Here is a 22,311-nt window from a genome sequence, read left to right as displayed (position 1 = left end):
CCTCTAACGTTGTTACAGGGGATGCAATGTGTTGCTCGGCACTGCAAGATCAAGGTATTGTGTTCTTCAAGGAGGGGGCTTGTGATTGAGAGGATTGAGACGACAGAGGAAGAAGCTGTTGCAGCTAAGATCACCCTACTACATCATCATCATAATCCTGTCATCGTTTAAGATATTACTACTACGGAGTGCGTTAAAATGCTTACTTTTCTTAAATTGCTAACTTGCTAACTCATCAATTTAGTGTATTAAACATGTCAACACATATTTGTGTTGACATTTTAATAAGCTGTGTTGACATTTAAATATCAATGTCAACATAATGTATTAAAATATCAACTTAAGTTCAGTATCATCGTGTTGACATTTTTAATACATTGCATTGATGAGTTAGTAAGTTAGCAACGGATCACACCCTTTGCTACTACTATAGATGTGACTTGAGCTCCTGAGATGATTTCCACCAGCTTCATAAAATTCTAGTCCTAATTATCTAATTACTAGTTTACGTTTTTATTTAACTATCGTATTTCATTATTTGTCTTTTTTTATGTATTTGAATTTCATTTTAGAATTTTGTTTAAGATAGGAATTAAGAGTATAATTATTTGTATTATGATTCATAATCGTTTGTTTAATAACTCTAAAAATCGACATTGATTTAGAATGGTTATCATCATTTTCAAATATCTAGTACAATGTTCACTTTCACCATGAACAATATATTATTTAGATATAATTTGAACAAATAGATAAAGAATATTTTCTTATGTTCCAAAGATAAAAAAAAATTCCAATGGTTAAAACGAATTCGTAAATAATATAATATAATAATAAAAGAAGCAATAATACATAACTTTATAATCTAAGATACTTATAATTTTCAACCCTAACCTTTTAATTAATAATAATGCAAATAAGAATTCACTCAATTAACAATTCTTTTTCGCATTTATATTCCTACATTCTACGCCGCCTGCTTCCTCCTGCCACCACCCGCCAACACCAGCAAGGCAGCCTCCAGCTACAGGTGATATTTCAGGTAACCAACGTTTCCTTCATTTTATTTATTATTTTTTTATTTTTTCCAGCAACTTTTGCCTCACTTTAGGATTTTACATTGTATATCCAATTTTCCACTCTCCACCAGCAACGTTTTTCATCATTGATCTAAAAAAACTCAATGATTGTGAAGTTCCAGCAACGTTTTCCGCATCCCCAAGGCAGCAACCTTTTATTTTGTTCTTTCCATTGTTTTTCATGAATTATGGATTCATGTTTTGGGGCTTGATAATTTTCATGAATTACGGGTTTGTTTAATTTTCATGCTGATTTTCTTCAGTTAACAAAAACAAGTCGAGAACACTTTTTGTCTTCAAAAATCTCCTTTCCGGCGGCGGATCCACTACCGCTATCCGATCTGTGACAACACTAATACCTGGCGATGGTGTCATGCCGCTTGTAACCGGTTTGTTGGATAAATGGTGTACCGAGTATGGAAAATCATATGCTTCCGAGAAAGTCTTAAAGATGGTAATCGAGAGAGATATAGATAAGTTGGTAAGGCATATTGAGAGTAGGAAGTAGAAAGAAAAATATTTGTTGTATATCTTTCAAATGCTCATTCACCCTAGTATCTATAGGGTGAAAGAGAAGGTTCTAGTACATCAATAAATGTGAGTTGGAACTCTACAAGACTTAGGGACTCATCACCCAAAATGAATGTTGGGCGGCATATTAATGACGTCCCTCTTTCCAACACTCCCCCTCAAGTTGAGTAACGGTATCCCCGATACTTAACTTGCCAATGAATTCTTTGAATTTTGTAGGACTCAGCGCCTTGGTGAGAATGTCTGCCAGTTGTTCCTCGGATCGGACAAATGGGAACTCGATAATTCCGCTTTCAAGTTTCTCTTTGATAAAGTGACGATCGACCTCAACATGTTTAGTCCTGTCATGCTGCACGGGATTTTCTGAAATGCTAATTGCAACTTTATTGTCACAGAAAAGCTGACTTTTCCGTGTTGGTGGGAAGCCAATTTCTGTTAATAACCTCCTAAGCCAAAGTATCTCCATCAGGCCACTTCTGATCCCTCGAAATTCTGCTTCTGCACTTGATAATGCTACAACTTTTTGCTTCTTGCTTCTCCAAGTGACTAGGTTTCCCCCAACAAAGGTAAAATATCCTCCAGTAGATTTTCTATCGACTGGATTGCTTGCCCAATCTGCATCGGTGTATCCATCAATTTCCAAGTCTTTCTTTTTTTCTAAGAATACCCCATAACCGACTGTTCCCTTTAGATATCTCACAATTCTCATGACAGCATCCATATGCTCTTCCTGAGGCTGATGCATGAATTGACTGACCACTCCAACTGCATATGTGATGTCGGGTCTAGTATGAGAGAGATAGATAAGTTTACCTACTAACCGTTGATATCTTTCACGGTCTATAGGCTTAGCTCCATCCACAATCTTCAATCCATGGCTGGGTACCATTGGCGTTTCAGCAGGTTTGCAGTCCAGTAGGCCCGTTTCTACTAACATGTCAAGAACATACTTCTTCTGCCTTAGGAATATTCCGTGCTTGGATCTCAACACTTCAATTCCTAGGAAGTACTTTAAAGCTCCCAAGTCCTTCATTTCAAACTCCTTGAAAAGATTCTCCTTTAGATTTTGGATTTCCTCGGCATCATCTCCTGTTATGATCATGTCATCAACATAGATTATTAGACATGTCATTTTGCCGTTCCTCTTCTTTAGGAATAGTGTGTGATCTGAATGGCTTTGTTTGAAGCCATGTTTGAACATTGCCTGGCAAAATCTCCCAAACCATACTCTGGGTGATTGCTTTAACCCATAAAGGGTCATCCTCAGTCTGCACACCTGTCCTTTTCCAAATTCACCACAAAAACCTGGGGGAACCTCCATGTAGACTTCCTTGTCTTTCTCAAGTTCTCCATGAAGAAAGGCATTTGTAACATCAAACTGGTATAATGGTCATTCCTTACATGCAGCTACAGATAGAAGTGTTCTTACTGTATTTAGTTTGGCCACAGGGGAGAAAGTTTCTTCATAGTCTACTCCATACACCTGAGTATATCCCTTAGCAACTAATCTTGCCTTGTATCTCTCGATTGAACCATCTGCACGTCTTTTTATGGTGAAGATCCAACGACATCCTACTGGTTTCTTTCCCGGAGGTAGAGTACACTTCTCCCACGTTTCATTTTTTATTAAGGCATCAACCTCCTTCTTCATGGCTTCCCTCCAGTGCTTGTGTTCCATTGCCTCTTCGAAGGATTGCGGAATCTCTTCTTCTTCATAAAGTGCAGCTTCGAATGCCCTAGCCATTTCGGTGAGGTGTCCCTGGGTAAGATTTGCAATACTGTATCTAGATTTCCGCCCTTTCCAGTCTGGCGAATATCTTCGAGGAGGAATGCCCCTTGTATTTCTTTGGGGCAATCTGTCGTGCTCTCTCTCTTGTTCGGCTGGTGGCTCATTTGTATCACTTCTGTTTTCCCTGTCACTGTTAGTGGTTTCAAGTAGGGTACCGATATTGGGATCAGAAGTATTTACCTCAGGATTCAAGGACTGGTCAGATAGCTTGGCAGTGTCCTGAAGCGGCATGTTCTGTTCATGTAGATTTGACTGCCCAGTGGTACTGCTAACTTCCTCTGTTAGACCGATTTCTACGGCAGGATTTTGGTCTGGTAGGGTAGTTTGGTTGTTTTCCCCTTGAGTATCCTCCCCCTGAATGGTTTCTCCCCACAGAGGTAGCCAATTTAGTGCGTCACTGTTTGGATTATCCGTCTGACTCTCCCCCTGACCGCTAGATTGGCTATAGAAGTATTCACTCTCAACAAAGTCACAGTTCATAGTAACATACATGCGATCTGTTGATGGGTCATAACATCTATACCCTTTTTGATTTTTCCCATAACCCAAGAAGACACATTTGACTGCACAAGGTGAGAATTTGTCACGGTCATGTTTGGGTATGTGGACAAACACGGTACAACCAAAAATTTTGGGGTCTAGATGGAGGGACGATGGTACCGAGTTTTGGGAAGAGAAGACCTCTAGAGGAGTTTTGAAGTTAAGGATCCCTGTGGGAAGGCGATTTAAGAGATAGACGGAAGTTGCGATGGCTTCTGGCCAGAAGGATTTTGGGATGTTTGATTCAATGAGGAGGGCACGAGTGATTTCTAGGATATATCGATTTTTTCGCTCGGCTACCCCATTTTGTTCTGGTGTATAGACACATGAAGTTTGGTGGACAAGGCCATTTTCAGTGAAGAAAGATGTCATCTTAGAGTTCACGTATTCCCTCCCATTATCCGATCTAAGGATTTGAATTCTAGAGTTATATTGGGTTTGAACAAGACGATAGAACTCAGAAAATTTCTCAAAAACTTCTGATTTTGTTTTCAAAAAATAAATCCAAGTCATACGCGAAAAATCATCAATAAACAACAAAAAATATCGAAAACCTCGTCCTCCAGTAACCGGAGCAGGGCCCCACACATCAGAGTGAACCAAAGCAAAAGGTGATTTTTCTCTAGTGTTGTTTAATTTGAAGGAATGTCTGTGACTTTTTGCTAAAACACAAGTTTCACAATTCAAAACATGTGTAGAAGAAACTAACTCAGGAAAGATTAGACGAAGATAACTTATGGATGGGTGTCCTAACCGGCGATGCAAGAGCCAAATCTGTCTGTCAGTTAGTCCATGAGTTAGCATCGCAGTACTCTGTTGGGCTATCTCATCCACGTAGTACAATCCATGTCGCTCAGTGCCACGTCCAACTATCGTCCCCGTCTTGATGTCCTGTAACATACAAAAATGAGGCTGCATTAGCAATTTGCAGTTGAGATCTCTTGTTACATGACTAACAGACAAAAGTTTGTGGGACAATGAAGGAACATAAAGACAGTTCGAGAGGCGAAGGGTTGGTGAGATAGTGACAATTCCCGCCCCCTCTACTTGTGCTAACTCCCCACTAGCTGTTTGGACAAATTTCTTTGTGGATTGAGAAATATTGAGGAAGTCCGATGCATCAAAGGACATTGTATCAGTTGCCCCACAGTCAAAAATCCACTGGTAGTCTTTAGGACCTATGTTTGAAGAAGATGAGTACGCTAAAGCTTGGAATGTGTTTGTACAAGTAATGGAAGGCTGAAATTCAAAATGTTGGGGTGTATTTTCGGAAATTCGGACACAAGGGGGTTTTTTCTGCAATTTTTTGGTCAACTGGGTTGGATTTGGTACTCTCAAAATTGACTTTGGGAAATTTTGGTAGGGATTTTTGGGGTGGGGTTTATTTTGGAGTTTTCTTAAACTTGAGGGGCTCATTTGCAAAATGGAGGGAGGGTTTTTCCAAAACCCCCAAATCGGACCCTTCTTCATCCCCCACATTTCTTTAACTTGAGGGGCTATTCCCCCACATTTCTTTCTCCTTCTCCTCTGCTCAGCCACCGTCGGAGGCGCCTCAGCCGCCGTCGCTGCAACTTCAGCCGCCGTCGCTTCCGCCGATGCCACTGCTTCAGCCGGATGCTGCTGGTTCTGATTATCATTCTGAACTCTCAACCTCGCCGGAGATCTCGCTCGCGGAGAAGCAGCGCTTCTCGCCGCATCCCCATCCCCGTTTCTTTTCGCTTGAATCCTTTTAACGGCCGCCGCAGTCTCACCGCCGGCAGTAGTGCTCTTCTCCATAGCCATTGCCGGCACCGAAACCAGCTTCCCCGGCTGGGGATCGGCATTCGCGGCAGAGGAGTTGGAATTAGTCCCATTGTGTGTAGTGATTGGGGATTCAGATTTTCTACCATAATGCTGTTGCTTTTCCTGTGCAGCATATTCCTTCGCATAGTCCTTGGTTCTGTTGTAAATTAGCTTCCTGTTAGCAGCCTTCTTTTCCTTGAGAGCTGCAACCTCCTGCCTCTTGACCAAGGCCCATTCCTCTTCTATCTTCTGTTTCTTCAAGACAGATTCAAGAACAATTTGTCCTACCTTCTCAGCCATCGGTGAGTTTTGGCTTTGGTGTGTGTTGGATTTGTACAACTCAATTAGTTTTGAGATTGTCTCGATCAATAGCTCGAGAGTGGATATTTGGTTGACCTCCATTAGAGGTTTTTTTGTTGGTTTCCTGCTCTGATACCATCTTAAAGATGGTAATCGAGAGAGATATAGATAAGTTGGTAAGGCATATTGAGAGTAGGAAGTAGAAAGAAAAATATTTCTTGTATATCTTTCAAATGCTCATTCACCCTAGTATTTATAGGGTGAAAGAGAAGGTTCTAGTACATCAATAAATGTGAGTTGGAACTCTACAAGACTTAGGGACTCATCACCCAAAATGAATGTTGGGCGGCATATTAATGACGTCCCTCTTTCCAACAGAAAGTAAAGCAACAACGCTTTCTGGATCCATTAAAACGCAGATATGCGTTTGTTGTTGGTCAGAATCACTATGATGACGACAATGACGATGGTAATATTGATGGAAATATGGATTGTTTCCCATTTCATTTCGAACAAGAGAAATTGGCTTCGCAACAAGTGATTTGCTGATACTCATTCCGTGAATGGAAGAAACTTTTCCAGAAGTTTATTGACACCAACACACTGGTAAATAGTTAGCATTTTCCTTACAATTCATGCGATGGTAAGATCTTATTGTGAATCTACTTTAGTAGAAAGATATAGCTTGTTATCTAGTGAAATATATTGGCCGTGTCGATACCTAGACTACAATAGTGTTTGCTGTTATGTTAGTGACTAATTTCGATAGTGTGCGCTTCTTCCTTGACACAAGTATGATAATGATTTGTGTGTGTGTGTGTGTCTATGTCGTGTGGCTCAAAAATTTTATAGTCTTGACATGAAATGATTGCTGCTAGGTATTGATCAGTCACTTTATGCCGAAGTTAGGTTAGTGTAGTCATTTCGTTCGACACAATGCATATAAAGTCAATCTTGCGGGGGATGTGTGTGTGTTGCTCTGTTTGTTCTGCCTTCTGTCGTGTTCAAGATTCTTTAAAGGTTTGACATGAAATGTTTGCTGTTAGGGATTGATAATTAGCTTCATTATAATGGCCGATTAGTATAGTTTGCACGACCGTTGATGATGTCAGTATGTGTGTGTTTCTGTCTTGTTTCTTGTGTTTCTTGAGGTTTTAACATGAAATGTTTATTACAAGGAACTGGTCAATAACTGTAGGTTGGTTCTCAATGTAGTAATGTCTTCTTCATCAACTTGGACACAATGGGTCATAATGTCAATGTTGGGTGTGTGTATGTTTGTGCTTTGTTGCTTAACTATCTTGTGATCAGGTGGTTGTGGAGTTTGGTGTTTCATGGCTGAAGCCTATTCTGGCCGAGATAGCCAAGAAGGCACCCCATGTTATATTCTTGAAGGTGGACGCTGATGAGCTTAGTGTATGTAACTGTACTTCCATTCATGTTGTTAGGTTAATCAAAATTGTATCTCTAACTTTATACAATGGGTGCAGAGGGTTGCTAAGGAGTACAAAATCAACACGCTGTCCTCCTTTGTGTTCTTCAAAGAGGGGAAGGAGATTGACAAGGTTGTGATTAGGAAGGAAGATATTGCAGCTAAAATCACCCTGCATGGTGGTGTTGCTCCCACTGCTTTTGCTTGATCATCATCATCGCCACCATATATGTAGTTGTGGTGAGTGTGTATACGATTTAACTCTTGTCATCGGTGTAATTTTAACTATCTATCTCTTATCATTATGTTTTAGTATTATTTCTCTTCTAATTTACGTGCCAATTTGCTATGTTGATTGTCTAGTGCATGTAGTAATTACTTCCTCTGTCCAAGGCCAAGCATAAGTGAGGTTAATGTTTTGGCATATGAATTTAGGTAGTTGTGTTTAGTGAGTTAGCATTTGTGGGAAAAAAAGTAGATAATAAAAGAGAATATGATACCCCTAGTGTCTTGCTATTTACAATCGTATATACATCCCTATATATATATATATAGAGTCATGATCATATGATAACCCCTAAATATCGTAATAACCCTATAACCAAATCTGGACCACACATATTTCTAATCATGCGGTTGAGATTCAAACTTAGATATACTTCATATAAAAAAGTGCGGGGGTAAAACTGTCATTTCCCTCATTTAATTTCTGAATTTCGCCAAATATCACGTAAAATGATAAAATGATAGGTTTATTGCATAGAATGGTAGTTTTGAGATTCAAACTTAGATTTACTTCATAAAAAAAAGCGTGGGAGTAAAACTGTCATTTCCCACATTTAATTTCTGAATTTCGCCAAATATCACGTAAAATGATAAAATGATAAAATGATAAAATGATAGGTTTATTGCATAGAATGATAGTTTTGAGATTCAAACTTAGATTTACTTCATAAAAAAAAAGCGCGGGAGTAAAACTGTCATTTCCCTCATTTAATTTCTGAATTTCACCAAATATCACGTAAAATGATAAAATGATATGTTTATTGCATAGAATGATAGTTTTGCCGGATAGAATGATACTCTGAGTTGATAAAATAATACTTTTGACTGACTGATAAAATGATAGGTTTATTGCATAGAATGATAGTTTTGCCGGATAAAATGATACTCTGAGTTGATAAAATGATACTTTTGACTGACTAATAAAATGATAAAATGATATATGTTAGGTTTATTGCATAGAATGATAGTTTTTCCGGATAGAATGATACTCAGAGTAGATAAAATGATACTTTTAGCTTATAAATGTTAGGTTTACTGCATAAAATGATAGTTTTGCTGGATAGAATGATAGTTTCAGCCGATAGAATGATAGTTTTGCCGGGTAGAATGATACTTTCAACCGATAGAATGATAGGTATTTTTGGTGTATAAAATGACATTTTTGTTTAATAAAATGATACTTTTACCTGATAAAATGATAATCTAGGCGATAAAATGACAGTAACCTTATAAAAATGATACTCTGAATTGATAGAATGATACATTTACTGCTTTGTAGGTTTTGTATATTATGTATTGTGCCGATTATATTAGGTTTATTGCATAGAATGATAGTTTTTCCGGATAGAATGATACTCTGAGATGATAAAATGATACTTTTGACTGACTGATAAAATGATATATGTTAGGTTTATTGCATAAAATGATAGTTTTGCCGGATAGAATGATACTCTGAGTTGATAAAATGATACTTTTGACTGACTAATAAAATGATAAAATGATAGGTTTATTGCATAGAATGATAGTTTTGCCAGATAGAATGATATTCTGAGTTGATAAAATGATACTTTTGACTGACTATTAAAATGATAAAATGATATATGTTAGGTTTATTGCTTAGAATGATAGTTTTGCCGGATAGAATGATACTCTGAGTTGATAAAATGATACTTTTGACTGACTGATAAAATGATATATGTTAGGTTTATTGCATATAATGATAGTTTTACCGGATAGAATGATACTCTGAGTTGATAAAATGATACTTTTGACTGACTGATAAAATGATAAAATGAGCGAAATTCAGAAATTAAATGAGCGAAATTTGGATACGTAAATTTTATCATGAGCGAAATGACATATTTAACCCGCGCTTTTTTTTTATGAAGTAAATCTAAGTTTGAATCTAGACCACGTGATTTTAAAAATGTATGGTCCAGATTTAGTTATAGGGTTATTACGGAAATTGGGGTTATCATTATAATGCACCCATATATATATATATATATATATATATATATATATATATATAGGGTTGTGATCAATTGAGATTTTTTAGCCTAATTGAGAATTGAGATGCATTATAAGCCACTCATTTTTATTATATGAGTGGTCCAGAATTTGCCACATGGAAAATATTTTTACATTAATTAATTGTGAAAGGGCATATTTGTAATTTCATCATATATTTTATTTAATAAATATTTTTTTTATTTTTTTAAAAAAATTTATTTTTTTTTTCGATTTTTCGATTTTTTATTTTTTTATTTTTTTTTTTTTGTCAACTACATATACAATTCATGTCAACTACACACATGTAATGTCAACTACATATACAATTCATGTCAACTACACAAATATAATGTCAACTACATATACAATTCATGTCAACTACACATATATAATGTCAATTATAAGCTATTGACATTTGATGTGCAGAGCTATTGACATTTGATGTGCAGACTACACATCGTAGTTGACATAATGTCTCAGTAGTTGACATCGAGCGAAAATTTAAAAAAATTTAAAAAAAATTAAAAAAAAATAAAAAAATAAAAAAAATTAAAAAAATTAAATTTTTTTTAGTTGTTGACATTTTAATACGAGTTGTTGACATTTGATATTCTGGCTATTGAAATGAAATGACGATAATACCCCTTAGTTGACATAATCTACTTGCAGTTGACATTTCAAAATGAGTGGCTGAAAATGCATCTCAATTCTCAATTAAGCTAAAAACCTCAACCTAACAAGACCCTATATATATATATATATATATATATATATATAGGGTTGTGATCAATTGAGATTTTTTAGCCTAATTGAGAATTGAGATGCATTATTAGCCACTCATTTTTATTAAATGAGTGGTCCAGAATTTGCCACATGGAAAATATTTTTACATTAATTAATTGTGAAAGGGCATATTTGTAATTTCATCATATATTTTATTTAATAAATATTTTTTTTTTAAAAAAAATTATTTTTTTTTCGATTATTTATTTTTTTATTTATTTAATTTATTTAATTTTTTTTTTGTCAACTACATATACAATTCATGTCAACTACACACATGTAATGTCAACTACATATACAATTCATGTCAACTACACACATATAATGTCAACAACATATACAATTCATGTCAACTACACATATATAATGTCAATTATAAGCTGTTGACATTTGATGTGCAGAGCTATTGACATTTGATGTGCAGACTACACATCGTAGTTGACATAATGTCTCAGTAGTTGACATCGCGCGAAAATTTTAAAAAAATTTAAAAAAAATTAAAAAAAATTAAAAAAATTAAAAAAATTAAAATTTATTTAGTTGTTGACATTTTAATACGAGTTGTTGACATTTGATATTCTGGCTATTGAAATGAAATGACGATAATACCCCTTAGTTGACATAATCTACTTGTAGTTGACATTTCAAAATGAGTGGCTGAAAATGCATCTCAATTCTCAATTAAGCTAAAAAATCTCAACCTAACAAGACCCTATATATATATATATATATATATATATATATATATTCCATTCTTGGTTGGCTCAAGCTACTTGCTACATTTCTTTTGTTGCCAAAAACTTTATCTTATTTCTTCTTTTATTTCATCTGACTCTTTATTTTATTTCCTATTTTATGTTCTTTTTATTTAATCTTTAAACATCAATTTCTGAAACCTCGTGCTAAAAAGAGTATCAAGGTAGTTTGGAATGAAAGGAGTAGTATAAAGAAAAAAAATGAATAAAGTAAGATATAGAAGAAAATAAAGTAGGAAAAAGAGAGTCAATTATTGCTATAAAAAATGTCACATTTAGCTTGAGACATCCGGAAAAGAATACACCTCACCTAGGGATGACATTCTTGAAAGTAGGGCTGAGATTTATGTATTCTTGAAATGAGAGGTGAAATTTATGTATTTTAGTTTGGATGTTTGCTAAAATCCAAACCAGCTTGAACATATGTCTAAAATTTCGAACAAAATTCTCGAATAATTCAAGCTGGTTTGAGTATATTATGCCTAAACTCTGTGTGTGAGTTAAAATGAGACAATAAATCTTGGAGAGAGGGACGTGCATTAGTGATTTTGGGGGATTTTGTAATTGGCGAATGACAATTGTGTCATGAATGTGGGAAAAATATCTGTACGGGTGATCTACAAGGGCTTGATGAACATGATATGTATCACATCATTCATAAAACTAAGTTTATTAATTCATAGTAAAGGAGGAAACAAGTAGTACAGCACAATACTAGTAGTTCAAGCAAATGTGGAAATAATGGTAGAGAAAGAGATACATCAGTCGGTGCAGCAGCGGTACAAGACAAACTTGTCCATGGTTCTGCCACACTCGGAGCAGACGACATGATCGGGCACGTAGCCAGCGTGGCCTGGCAGGATAAGGCGGTTGCAGTGGTGCTCCGGGTGCGTCCGCCGTATCTCCTCGTCCAGCACTGGCACAAACTTATCCGGGCGGTCCACCTTGTACTCCCACGCCGCATATCCCTCCATCACAGGCAGCACGACGTCGCCTTTCCCCTTGGTGATCTCGTGGTTGCCGCGGCTGAAAACCGCCCAGCCCTCCTCGCTGCTGTCGTATGTGAGGATGTCCATGATCTGCTGCATGATGTGGTCGCTCTCCACGCTCATCCCCACCTGCTTCTTCGAGTTCCACATGCTCCACAGCCGCACCCAGAAGTACCACACGTAGTCGTAGTAGTCCGTCGGGTGGAACACGTGGCTCAGCTTCTCCCTCTCTATCGCCTCATGGCACCTCCGCACCTTCTCTCGCGGGTTCCTCTTCCCCACGTACAGCATCTCCAGCGGCACGTGCATTTCCGCCGCCGCCGCCCTCGCCGCCAGGGTGAACTTCCGGATCCACTCCATGTCCTCCCCGCCGTACAGGCACACCACCCTGTCTCCCCTCATCTACACCATTTCATTTCATTTATTAGAAGCTCGAAACGGAAGTAGCTTGGTAGTAAGTATATAGTTACCCATTCTTGAAAGCGTGGATCGATGGAGTCAGCTAGGAGCTCGATGTTCCACGTCTTGTCTCTCCAGAGAGCCCATTCCTGGTCCTTGGTGAAGGGGAAGGCATCGCTGCCCCAAATCCACATCATGGGCAGAGCATCGGCTTTGGAGGGCTTTCCATGGGGATCTAAAACGATCAGCATCGGCATGTGCACGAACTTGAGCTCCTCTCGGATGTACCTCACCGCCACCGGCTCGATCAGCGCCGGGTGATCCACCGAGTACCATGGCATACTGTTGTTGCGGAGGTCGTAGAACACCGTGTTCTCCACTCCTGTCATGGGCGTTGTCGGATTCACAATTGGAAGCCACAGAACCTCGTATTCGTGCCTCCTCGCCTGTTGGTTGTAGATCATGTGGAGCACGTTCAGCTCCTCGTGAGGGATGTCCAGGTCCGAGATCAGCAGCAGCACGTACTTGCTCCTCAACACCTCCAGCCGCTCCTGTAAATAGATATATACATCTTCTTGTTACTAACATTGGTTTGATTAATGATTAAACCACAAATTGCATGCGCACTCACGTTGATCCTCTTGGAGCCATCATAGAGCGGCCTTTGATCGTCTCTTGCACGGATCATTGCGCGTAAAACTTTCATATTCTCAATGTGGGTTGATTCAATCAGCTTCTTGAACGCAATGTATGCGTCTTCGGCCTTCTTTCTCTCTGTCAAATTTAGTTACTACATTAGCAATGTGTTTGGGTTAATGAATCCAGGAACTAGTACATCACACACCTACTAAGCCCTTGCAAACTGCCAGCTGATCTCGGAGGTGCTCCAGTATGACCGACAGCTTATGAGCCAGGCTCAATATCTCCCACGATTCAGCAGTTGAGGTAATGTACCTATAACAACAACAATAGAGTAGGAGTACATTTTAATTAATACTGCTACTACATAACTACATTAAGAGGAGAAATAAATAAAAATCTAAAACATACTCGTGGCCACTCCCGATGAGGTTGAGGAGAGTGGATGCACAAGCGAGGAGGCTCCTTATGATCCAGTACACAGCAGTTGGGATATGAGCGGTGGCAGCCACGACTTCTGGCGCGTCATGGCTGATGTAAACGGAAGGGAGCTCCTTGAACTCGATGAGGCAGTGGATCACGTTCAACACAGCGTTTAACAGGTCAAGAACTGCTTCAAACTTCTTCTCTAATTTCCCCGCGTGCTCCATCACATAGGGCAGATCCTTGAGGGTGGCGATGTGCTTGGCGAGCATGTTCATGGTGTGGTTCTGCTCAACTAGCCAGAACTCCCCGTAGTTGACAGCAAAGGCCGCGAAAATGATCACCACTTTGGCATCCCATGAGTAGTTGGACAGTGATTTGAGGAGGTCCATAGTGACAGAGTGTGCCTCCCCACCAGCAGAGCATTTGCAGATGATCTGTTTTACACATAATGTGAGTTTTGCATTAGGATAACGAAGTAAGAATGGAGAGAAACGTACCTCACAAGAGATCTTGCTGATTGGAAAAGCCAGCAGTCTAACAATCTCCGAATCGTGTTCGTGATTGTATAGGACTTTGGCGTCCTGATGGGGTGAGCTCTGTATGGCCTTGCTGCTATCCAATGTGTCCAAATGTGGTTTAACTTGATTATTCACCTGAAAACAAAGCAACATGTGTGAATTCGAGATTTAAAGTGCATTATGCTAAGTAGTAGTAGCTATGTATGGAGCATATATACAAGAGAGGTGTGATCAGTTGAGGAGGAAGGTTTGGAAAGACGAAGGATATCCTCAACGATGGATAGGAGCGGCTTCACGTTGAGGTCTTCTATGTCAGGAGCGTGAGTGGCGAGGATCTGCTTGGTGAGGGCGGTGTCGTCTGAGGAGAAGAAGCCACGGTCACGCTGACGCCCACCTAGAGAAGGAGGGGGAATGGGGTGGCGGACCAGCCTCGAATCTGGCTCATGGCTTGGTCGAAAACTGTGATTGGCGCCTACCAATCCCAAATCATGGGCGGCAGCCGATGGAGGCTTGGCCTTACCGTTGGTCGATCTGGTGGAAGGCACCGCGTCCCGGCTTGCCATTGCAGGAGGTTGGAGGGAAAGGTGTTGATTTGAAAGGGAGATGATGTGTTGGTTGTGCATCTTCTGCTCAACTTGTGTAGGCCTTATATAGATACAAGCTCTACATTCGACAAAAATAAAGATGCGAGGGACAAGAAATGGAATAAAGTCATGTTCTTTACTTCCTATTGCTCCTAGATTAATTTGGAAGGTTTGGAATTCGTTTCCTATTTGCCTATAAATCCTTTTCTTCACAGTGAAAACATTGCCATTTTGCTTCTTCTTCAACAATGTCCAATACATGAATTTGCATGGAAGCAATAATTCAGCATTATATAAGTCATTTCTGAATTTGCAAAATACACATGTAACCCAAAGTTCATAGTGATTACTGATGATGAAGATTTCCGAATTATATTTCTTTACATTTTTAGGGAATATTTGGAACTAATATTTTATGACTCAAAACTTGCATATTCATGCATGTATAGATCAAACTAAAGATGACAAAATAGGAGTAGATTAAATGAGTTAAATTAAAATAAACAAATTCAATGCCTATAATTTCCTGTTAAACTTTACGTTATTCCAACGTCGGACTAAGACAAACCATAGCAAAGCAATTATAAGAAGAATATTAGACAAAGAAGTAAAAAGAGCTTGTCCAAAATCCAGATATCGCCTTTATTTTGTATTGTCATTATTAACGAGACAACAATATATTACCTCGTCAAGTTATGCTTCATTTACTTCCATTTATATCAGCTCTCTCTACTTTATACTACAGCGGGCGTTCGTCAATCGTCATGATTCGCTATGATTTGTTTAGATGATTTTTTTATCTGTTGAAATATTTTTTAGACTTTAAACAGTGACCAAACTAAGTCAATAGATTAATTGTTGGATATTAGATATTGGAGGATGAATTATTTTTACGTACAGAATGTGAAATTGATTAGATAGCCTCATTGTGTTGTGAGAGAAGGTCAATAATAATGGGAGAGAATGTTATTGAGTTTGCTCGTGTTGGCTGTTTACATAAACTTGTTTAGTTGTTTTGTTAATTAAGATGACCTAGTTTACCTTAAATTCGTCACCAATGGTCCAATACAAAGTATTAATGTTATTTACATTTACTATACTTTAATCTAGGTACTGTATCAATGTCTCTCATCCAATTGATTCATTCTTATATAACTATAAATAGGATGATGTTTGTACTGTTTATTCACTTAAGTAAATAACAAGAACTCTTTAAAGTAAACATCATCTTGTTATTCTTGTTTAAAATATATATCTATATAAATTTTCAAGAAGTGTATCGAGAACTAAGTTGTCCTTGTATTAAGTCGTAAATCATGAAGCTTATCAACAACTTTTTGTCTTTTGCGATGAAAATTACAATTTCTAAAATATCAAAATGAAGATTTTTCTATTGGAAGAATATCAAAAGGTGTACAAATTTCTGACTCATAAAAGCACAACGGTGACCTATCTCCGGAGCCTATCTCAGAGTCTATCTCCATTTTTTCTTGTCACGTCACCAGGCCCATCTCAGAGCCTATCTCCTTGCAATGAGAGTCCATCCCAGAGCCTATCTCAGAGCTCATCTCATTTCCACATTATCACTATTTTATTTCACTTTTAATTATTGATGTAAATTAAAGACAACGTAATATACAGCAAAAATATATTTTATTTTAAAAACTAAATAAAGCATAAATGTCTAAATAATACTCCCTCCATCCCGGATAATTTATCTCATTTTCCCATTTCAGTCCGTCCTACATAATTTGTCTCATTTCACTTTTTACCATTTTTTGTAGTGAACCTCATATTACACTAACTCATTCCTACTCACATTTTATTATAAAAATAATATATAAAAGTAGGACCCACATTCCACTAACTTTTTCAACTCACTTTTCATTACATTTCTTAAAACTCGTGCCGATCAAAGTGAGACAAATTATCCGAAACGGAGAGAGTATAAATAAAATTTCATTTTAAAGACATTTCTAGTGAGAAAAAAAATGTGAAGTAAAGAAGGACGTGGGTGTGTGAAATGAAGGAGAGAAGATTGAGGTAATTTTATAATAAGAGAAGAAAATTAAAAAATTAATTTTTTAAAAAAATATGAAAATCGGCTCCGCCATCGGCCCGAGCCTCCACAATGGAGGCCCATCGCAGGGCCGATGCGGAGCCGATATGGCATTGGCTAGGGTGATTGATCGAGAATGGGGTGGAGGCGTTGGGGAAGGGCAATCGGCTCCTTCCCCACAATGGGAGCCAATTGGAGGCGATCTGGTGGCCGATCGCTCGGCCCTTGCACGATCGGCCACCACTGCTGATGCTCTATATTTTAAAGGGTTATACTTAAAAGGTTTTTATTGCAAATTATATGAATTATGTGCGCTTAATATTTTGATATTTTGCCGTATTTATTGAATTAAATACATAAAAAAAAACAAAGATTAGAGCAAATCGATGGATGGACAATGTCCGGCCCGCTGAGTCAGAAAAATTTATCTAATTTTGAATGAGAATTGAAGCCATCTTATTCTCTATAGACCAGTCTATCCAAAGTTAGATAGGACGGTCTTAAGTCTTATATAAACCCCATTCAAGACCATAACTCATCATCATTGAATAAAATTAAGATCAATACATCAAAAGTTCAAAACGAAGACTACAATATTTAATCGATGGATTATATCTAGTTGTTTATTCATGTTTATGGATGGATTATTGCGATTTTTGTTGAATTTTCCATAGGTAACTAAATTGTAGAATTAAAATACTCCCTCCGTCCCAAAAAAATATGTGCATTTAGGATGACACGGAAATTAAGAAAAAGTTGGTAAAGTAAGAGAGATGAGGAGAATGATATAGTAAAGTAAGAGAAAAGAAGAGAATGATAGATAAAAGTAGTGTTAGTGGATAGTGAGACCTACATTATTAAATTGATATAACTTTCTAAAAATGGAATGCACATATTTTTGTGGGACGGATGAAAATGAAAACTGCACATATTTTTATAAAACGAGGAAGTATGATTTAATAGGCATTACTCTATTATACTCCAACCATCCCAAAAAATATTCTCATCTTTCTCTTTTCGTTGTCTATCAAAATTAGTCTCATACCACTAAAAATATAAAGTTACTAGTATCATTTTATCACTTATACTAAGTTTTATCTTTATCTCTTATTTTATCCAAATTTTCTTACTCTCTTATTTTCCTTATTTTATCTGTGCTCTCGTATGTTTATTAATTTTGCACAAAACATGGGCTCTCCACGAATGAACTATTTTTAATGGATTGAAGGAATAGGATTTAATAGTACTAGACCCTTAAATTGGGTCATTTCTAAACACAAGCCCATTAAAAACTTAGCCAAGTGGACATGAATGGGCTATATTTATAGAAAAAAATCCAAACCCAACTCAGCCGTTTCAGTCGTGGGCCCAGGTCAGGTCAGGCCTAATGCGTACTAGACGGTCCGACCCAGCTCAGTTGACTAGTCTTGCATCCGAATTCTGTTGAAACCCAAACCTGAAAGAGAAATCACCCGACCCGACACGACTGCCTCCCCTTTCTTCGTCCCCAAGCTCTCACATATACACTTGCACTCCTTTTCCTAAATCTACATAATTTCTAGTTTATTTTTATCCGAAAACGGTCTTAGTTTTGATCATTAGCAAATTGCAATGTCGAGATTCGAGGAATCGGCTCCTGCTAGGGGAGGATTTTCTTACGATTTGTGCAAGAGAAACGAGATGCTTATGCAAAAGGGTTTGAAGCCATCCTCGTATCTGAAGACCGGAACTACGATTGTTGGGTTGGTTTTTCAGGTACATTTTGATTATGGACCGTCTTTGAATTTCGATTTGGGTATTTTTGTTTGTTGGAACTTAATTAACATTGTGCTTGCTCAATTGTGTTTTCTCTTTTGGCTTATTTTTCATGAATTTGTTTGTTGGCCTCCCCTTTTCCGGAAGACCGTGATTATGTATTGCTTTGGTTCCTTTCAGTTTTTTATTGGACGGCTTTGTAGTGAATTGAGATGGAAAATGTGGGAATGTGATGTTTTATTGGAAAAAGATGTCATAATGTTATCCTGAGCTTTTTTGTAGTCCAGATGTCTTTTCCATCTATTCAGTAGACATTTCTTGAATACTCGAATTTAAATTTTCTGATGATTTTGGGTGAGTTGAAGTTGAAGTTTGTTCGGCTATGAGTAACATGATTCGTGGAATTGTGTCGGTTGCAATAAAAGGAAATTGGACTTAAACAGAATAATCAGAGTCTTATTGTTTGAGGTAGAGTTGAAGTTCTAATGGTTCAGAACTGTACTTCATTAAGTACAGGCTAATCGAGCTGAAATAGTCTAGTCAAGCTGACATGGAATTTATAAGATCACCTAATGGTAATCCATTTGTTTCAAATGTTGAGTTGTTTATGAAAATGTGCAAGCCCTACCCTATATTGTAGCCCATTGTATTTGGACTTCAGTTAAACTAAGCAAACATCTTCTCAGTGGCCTTATTTACTTTCATGTATCGCGTAGGAGTGTATATGTACTCACTACACACTACTCAGCACATCCATGTTTTCCTGTAGCTTATTAAGGTTAATGAATAAGTTTGTTATATGCTTGAATATGTTTCCCTTGACAATATTTCTATGCTTTAGGATGGTGTCATTCTTGGAGCTGACACGCGAGCCACTGAAGGCCCCATTGTTGCTGATAAGAATTGCGAGAAGATCCACTATATGGCTCCAAATATATACTGTTGTGGAGCTGGTACGGCTGCCGATACAGAAGCTGTTACAGGTATAAATTAATTAATTCTCATCTCATGTTGTCTTCTTGTTTACTGAACTATCTGACTCTTTATTATGCCTTCTATATATGACCAACTTATAACTGTCCGTTTGTATTGACCTTCACTAGACATGGTTAGCTCTCAGCTGAAGCTGCACCGGTTTCATACTGGCCGTGAATCCAGGGTTGTGACTGCTCTAACTCTTCTGAAGTCTCATCTTTTTAGGTGCAAACACCAAAACTCTTTTATAGTGTCATTATCTCTTGTGTGTAAAATGGGTTACATAGGAAGTTCATTGGTTTATATCTGAATCAGTTATCAAGGACATGTATCAGCTGCCTTGGTGCTTGGTGGAGTGGATGTGACAGGTCCTCACTTGCATACTGTGAGTTACTTTGGCCTGAAGATGTTGCTTTGTTTTCCTTTTCTTTTATCCCTCGGGTCTAACATGTAAGGAGTCTATCCCAGATTTATCCACATGGTTCTACAGATACTCTACCATTTGCCACTATGGGTTCTGGATCACTTGCTGCAATGGCTATTTTTGAATCAAAATACCGTGAAGGGCTCACTGTAAGTTCCTTATGTCTTTTATAGAGCATCCAAACACTTAATGTGTGGATTCCTTGAGTTGAGACTGCAAGGCACTTTTGCAGAGGGATGAAGGAGTAAAACTAGTGGCTGAAGCAATTTGCTCTGGTATATTCAATGATCTGGGAAGTGGAAGCAATGTGGATGTCTGTGTCATAACAAAGGTTTGGTTTCAAATTTATGATGTTTTCTTCCTATCCACTCATAGGTACTTGTTGCTTGTGATAAACTAGTTTCCATCTTACCCCTTTTGCCTTTTCTTTTAGGGGAAGCGAGAGTACTTGAGAAATTATATGTTGCCGAACCCTCGTACATATGTCAGTGAGAAGGGATACTCTTTTTCCAAGAAGACTGGTGAGTATCATTAGGAAATGGAGTATTAGTTTTAACACATTAAAAATTGCATTATGTGTTTCATGTTACTTGATTGCTTCAATATTGATTTTATTTCTACTCATTTTCTTCTGTAATATATCTACAGAGGTGTTACTGACAAAGATCACACCATTGAGAGAGCTGGTGGAAGTGATTGAAGGGGGAGATGCTATGGAAGAATGAATGTGATTGAATATGTCATTGTTCTTGGAAACATTCCTGGTCTTCTCATTAACTAGCCTACTGTCTAGCCTCAATGCCTTCACTTTCATTTTCACCAGAACCTTATCCATGTTGCAGTTTGTTGGAGATTATAATTTCTACAGCTTACAGTTATCCCCCCTATCTCTCCCTCTCTGTCTCAGTAAGCATATGATGGATAAGATCATGATACCTAAACGGTATACAAAATATCGTTGTTGCTTTTGCTTCCGAGCTAAGAATAATTAATTCACTGCACCAACCTCCTTCCGGAATTTGGAAAATTTTGAGTATGTGCAGGCTAAATAACCACAGTAGATGTATCAGTAAAATGCAGACGAATTCGGGTTATGTATAATTGATATAGGTGCGCCTGTGGAGCAACAGTAAATTGTGATTATGTTGTTGTGTAGTCTATGTCAAAGCAAACATAAGTGCCATCTTTATGCATCTTAGAATCTGGGATATTGAAATGACATAACTGCATATTACCCTGAGTTTTGAAGGGTGCCCTAACTAGCCTTCTTGCAGGCATAAATATGTTCCTCTTATTAAACATTTCATGCATCTAAGGTTAAGGCGGTTTAGATAGTAGTACTCCTATTATCTTTACGAAAACAGGTCCCACTATATCTATTAGTTGATTTATAGTTAAGTTTGCAAGGTTTAAATAAATTTATGGTTCCTTAAATATTACTGTGGCGTGACGCCAACTTTCAACCTATTAATTCGACTTAAATGTAATTACCAATTAAGTTATATTTGATCATGTCACAAGTGAAAGCCTTTGTGCGAAGTCCCAATCTGAACAATAATTCACTGATTTCTTTGATAAGAGCAATTTTGTAGTAATGGTTCGAGCTAAATATCATCTATATCTATACATATATAAAAGATGAGTTTTTAAAAATGCCATTATGAATAATTCATTAAATTCAGCAAAATAAAATAGTTTTTAATTCATGTAATAATTGACGGAAGTGGATTATAGGAGTTTTATTTGGAGTAGTGGCTATTGATTACAATTGGAAAAGGATCTTTGCAGGTTTCATGCAGACGAGGATGTCTCTTCCTTGAGAAGAATCACCCGCAAAAAGGCAGATCAGATGAGGCAGCTTGAGAGGTTCAATGTTGCAGGTGGTGAGGTTGCGATCGATGTCTGCAAAAAGGCAGATCAGATGAGGCAGCTTGAGAGGTTCAATGTTGCAGGTGGTGAGGTTGCGATCGATGATGGGCTCGACATTAGGGGTGGCCGAAGGTGACGACCTTCTCAGCCAGGGAGAAGATGATGACACCGATCTCCACTCCGCAGAGAGGGTACAGAGCTCGCCGGCCTGTTTGAAGTAGCTGACTTGGTGGTGGTTTTTGTTCCCATGCTAGGCTTCTTTGCCATGGTGTGTTGTTGGTTTTGTGATGAGAGATCGTGGGAGGTTTGTGTTGATTTTTTTTAGAGAGAATGGAAGATTTGTGTTGGATATATACAAGATTGTGGGATGGAGAGCTGGAAATTT

General features: G+C 37.7%; 2 protein-coding genes and 1 long non-coding RNA gene across 3 annotated transcripts; 2 read left to right on the top strand and 1 right to left on the bottom strand.

Annotated features, from left to right (window-relative positions):
* The first annotated feature begins 997 nt into the window (after positions 1–997).
* On the top strand, positions 998–7,687 carry LOC121795252. The gene is made up of 3 exons (XR_006049436.1): positions 998–1,042; positions 7,333–7,437; positions 7,512–7,687. It is a non-coding gene; the product is annotated as an uncharacterized LOC121795252 (long non-coding RNA).
* A 4,256-nt stretch (positions 7,688–11,943) lies between these two features.
* Positions 11,944–14,867, bottom strand: LOC121797240 (protein SIEVE ELEMENT OCCLUSION B-like). Its single transcript, XM_042195995.1, has 7 exons — positions 14,479–14,867; positions 14,240–14,395; positions 13,728–14,176; positions 13,522–13,631; positions 13,309–13,451; positions 12,749–13,228; positions 11,944–12,680 (listed from the first exon to the last, which is right to left on the bottom strand). The coding sequence occupies exons 1-7, from the start codon at positions 14,821–14,823 to the stop codon at positions 12,051–12,053; spliced, it is 2,313 nt and encodes a 770-aa protein (XP_042051929.1). The 5' UTR covers positions 14,824–14,867; the 3' UTR covers positions 11,944–12,050.
* Positions 14,868–18,362: 3,495 nt separating this feature from the next.
* On the top strand, positions 18,363–20,944 carry LOC121797130 (proteasome subunit beta type-7-A-like). Its single transcript, XM_042195861.1, has 8 exons — positions 18,363–18,658; positions 19,500–19,641; positions 19,762–19,858; positions 19,949–20,018; positions 20,102–20,206; positions 20,290–20,388; positions 20,491–20,578; positions 20,706–20,944. Exons 1-8 carry the CDS (start codon positions 18,515–18,517, stop codon positions 20,780–20,782), a joined length of 822 nt encoding a protein of 273 aa, XP_042051795.1. The 5' UTR covers positions 18,363–18,514; the 3' UTR covers positions 20,783–20,944.
* The last annotated feature ends 1,367 nt before the right edge of the window (positions 20,945–22,311 follow it).

Source organism: Salvia splendens, chromosome 3 (assembly GCF_004379255.2).
Source record: "Salvia splendens isolate huo1 chromosome 3, SspV2, whole genome shotgun sequence".
Taxonomy (NCBI): domain Eukaryota; kingdom Viridiplantae; phylum Streptophyta; class Magnoliopsida; order Lamiales; family Lamiaceae; genus Salvia; species Salvia splendens.
The sequence above is the reverse complement of the archived record's forward strand: the minus strand, read 5'-3'. Positions and strand labels throughout refer to the sequence as shown.

Excerpts from the sequence above, each read along its gene's own strand:
- LOC121797240 (XM_042195995.1), bottom strand. The coding sequence starts at position 14,823 with ATGGCAAGCCGGGACGCGGTGCCTTCCACCAGATCGACCAACGGTAAG. Across the intron at positions 13,452-13,521 it reads AGTTTGCAAGGGCTTAGTAG|AGAGAAAGAAGGCCGAAGAC; the intron begins GTGTGTGATGTA and ends TAAATTTGACAG. Across the intron at positions 12,681-12,748 it reads ATCCACGCTTTCAAGAATGG|ATGAGGGGAGACAGGGTGGT; the intron begins GTAACTATATAC and ends GAAATGGTGTAG.
- LOC121797130 (XM_042195861.1), top strand. The coding sequence starts at position 18,515 with ATGTCGAGATTCGAGGAATCGGCTCCTGCTAGGGGAGGATTTTCTTAC. Across the intron at positions 20,207-20,289 it reads AATACCGTGAAGGGCTCACT|AGGGATGAAGGAGTAAAACT; the intron begins GTAAGTTCCTTA and ends GCACTTTTGCAG. Across the intron at positions 20,579-20,705 it reads CTCTTTTTCCAAGAAGACTG|AGGTGTTACTGACAAAGATC; the intron begins GTGAGTATCATT and ends ATATATCTACAG.